Source organism: Acanthisitta chloris, unplaced genomic scaffold (genome assembly GCF_000695815.1).
Source record: "Acanthisitta chloris isolate BGI_N310 unplaced genomic scaffold, ASM69581v1 scaffold18741, whole genome shotgun sequence".
NCBI classification, from domain to species: domain Eukaryota; kingdom Metazoa; phylum Chordata; class Aves; order Passeriformes; family Acanthisittidae; genus Acanthisitta; species Acanthisitta chloris.
The window spans coordinates 1-2500 of NW_008656762.1; the positions used below are offsets into that span (position 1 = coordinate 1).

Below are 2500 nucleotides of genomic sequence, written 5' to 3' on the forward strand. Positions count from 1 at the left end.
TATATATATATATATATATGCAAAAAAATATATAAAAAAACGAAAAATGAAATGCCTTGGCTTGGCCACTCTCTGGATAACAGGCAAACTCTTTTGTGTTGGACTTCTGTTACAAATTGCGCAGTCCAATTTTGATTTTGGCTTGTCGGTTTGGTTTGTTTGGGTGGTTTTTTTTTTTGTTTTGGTTTTGTTTTTTTTTTTTTTTTTCTCTGTCTGAGATTGCATTCTGGCAGAAACAGATCAATTGATTGTTTTCATTTTTTGTGTCCAGCCTCCAGAGTCACCCCTCCTTTTATCCAGTAGCTGACAATAGAGGAAATCAAAACAATGCAAGTACTTGACTTGGTAGTAAATATGAATCTAAATGATGATGTGTTACCAAAAATAGACACTTACTGCCGTAAGGAGAGTTAGCTGAGGAGCCATTAAGAAATCCAGGGGAACCTGGTACACCTAGATTGGGCATGCCGGCATTGCCATATCCATTCATGCTATTGCTGACTGTGTTGTAATTGGACTGCTGAGGAGTACTGCTGGGAACATATCCTCGCGGGGAAACACTGCTTGTGTTGCGACTGTAACCTACTGTGTTAGAAACCCCCCCACCCCAAAAAAATCATGTTATTTTATAAGAGAGACTTAGGGCTGGGGGGTTTCCTCATGCAGCACATATTACACAGTTTTAATTGATTGCACAGCTTTGCTCCGAGTTGTCTCTCCCTGGCCCTATCAACTCTTGCAGCTCGAGATAACCTTATCACGCCAACCCTACTTAAATCATCCGCGAGCACTCTGTGTTGTCTCTCCTCTTAGCACAGACAGCCAACAAAAGCTCTCTTCGATCCAGCTGTGTCAGGTGCCTTCACGTTTGTCTTTAGGAGCAATTATCAACAGGCTCGAGTCCCGCTTTGTACCAACACACTGCGTGAACTTTCGGCCTCTCCAGACCTTCAAATGCCAGAGCTGACAAGAAAAACTTTTTCGTTGCGGTGATTTGCTTTAAAAGGCTGTTTTGGGGTCTTCATTTAGTGATTGATATTTTTATGCTAACCACAAGCTTTTGTAAGGTGTAGCCAGCGGTGAAAACTAATTCAGAGAGCAAGTACAGAATTTTATAAGGCTTATTAGCTTGGAAATGCATTAAAAGACAATCTTTTTAGAAGAGGAAACATAGCAGAATCAGGATTTTAAACAACAATTTGTTCCTATCTGAGCAATCAATTTAATAATTACATTGCAAGCAAAAAAAAATATGCATTTGAACATATCTAATAATCCTGTTTCCCTCCTTTCATTAGTATCAAAATTAATTTCAAATGCAATATGCGACATGCATTTTCAATTACGACAGGTAAATTAAATCAACTATTACTTTTATTAGTAACATATATGTCACACATGCCCTACAAACAAAGTATCTGAAAAGCACAGACATCAAATTAGATTTATCTGTGTAAATATTCCAAAACCAGGTGGAGGTACCTAGGCATAATTATTTTAGATCATAAAAAAACCCCACTCCATACACATATTTACGGAAAATAACAAAGAGCTTTCTACACTTTGCCAATTTTCTTTCTTTCTTTCTCCCTCCCCCCCCCCCCCGGAATGCTTTGTGATAACAGTAAACGAAAGAACAGGAAGAATTAAATACGACGAGGAAGTTAAAGACAGCATTTCATTCCACTCTCAGGCACACAGGGAGAGAGAGAGAGGGAGGGAGGACACAGCAGTGACATCAGCTCGTGTCAGTGGTCACTGGCCAAGAGCAGTGGACAAGGTGGAGGTGTAACTCTTGGAGTTCTGCCTACCTTGGTCGTTGGCTTGCGATGTTTCGGAGACGTTGACGGCGAGCTGGCTGCTGAAGGAGTTCACTCCCATCATGCCAGTGTGGGCGGGAGTGTTGGCTAGAGTGGGGATCTGGTTGTGGTTGCGTGGCACACTGTACAACGCCTCGGCAATGTCAGCGGCTCGTTTCAGGATGATCTCCTGCACAGACACGGGATAAGCACTCACAGCTCAGGTGCTGACTGGTGTCAACAATCCTGAGTTGCAGTAACGCTTGAATTTCCCAAAGAGATTCATGTGGAATTACAGAAGGGTGAGGGGTTTGCTGCTTGTTTCAACAGCACCTCATGTTTTCCTCCCCGTGTGCAATTCCACCTCATCAGAGCAAGTGTAACAAAGCAGAGAAATTAACATAGAATTCCAGCTCAGATCTGGAACTCCTCTGAAAATCATCACATACATTTTATTCGTCCGGGGCAGGAGATGTATTTTCAGCAGTTTGCAAAACACAGTGTGTCTGATCTGCTCTGTTTAGCAGATTTCTTTAGGACTTCCCATTAGTCACTGTATATTTTGGCCCGAGTTCAAGGTTATTCTCTTGCCTTAATGCTTGCTTATGCTTTTGGCACCTCACACTCAATTGTTATTTCTGATGGGCAAACGAGCGGCGAGAGGAGAAGGGTAAGACGAAGCGTCTCCCTCAGAGCATTGC

The 2500-nt window shown here is 42.0% G+C and overlaps 1 protein-coding gene across 1 annotated transcript in view; it reads right to left on the minus strand.

Moving 5' to 3' along the window:
- Positions 1–396: 396 nt before the first annotated feature.
- Positions 397–2500, minus strand: part of LOC103811487 (transcription factor COE3) — a gene marked incomplete at its 3' end in the record, with an annotated part of 36173 nt that continues 34069 nt past the window's right edge. The window contains exons 7-8 of the mRNA XM_009084462.1: positions 1812–1989; positions 397–585 (exon numbers count right to left, since the gene is read on the minus strand). Coding sequence (XP_009082710.1) covers positions 397–585; positions 1812–1989 — 367 coding nt within the window. The remainder of the gene's footprint in view (positions 586–1811; positions 1990–2500) is intronic.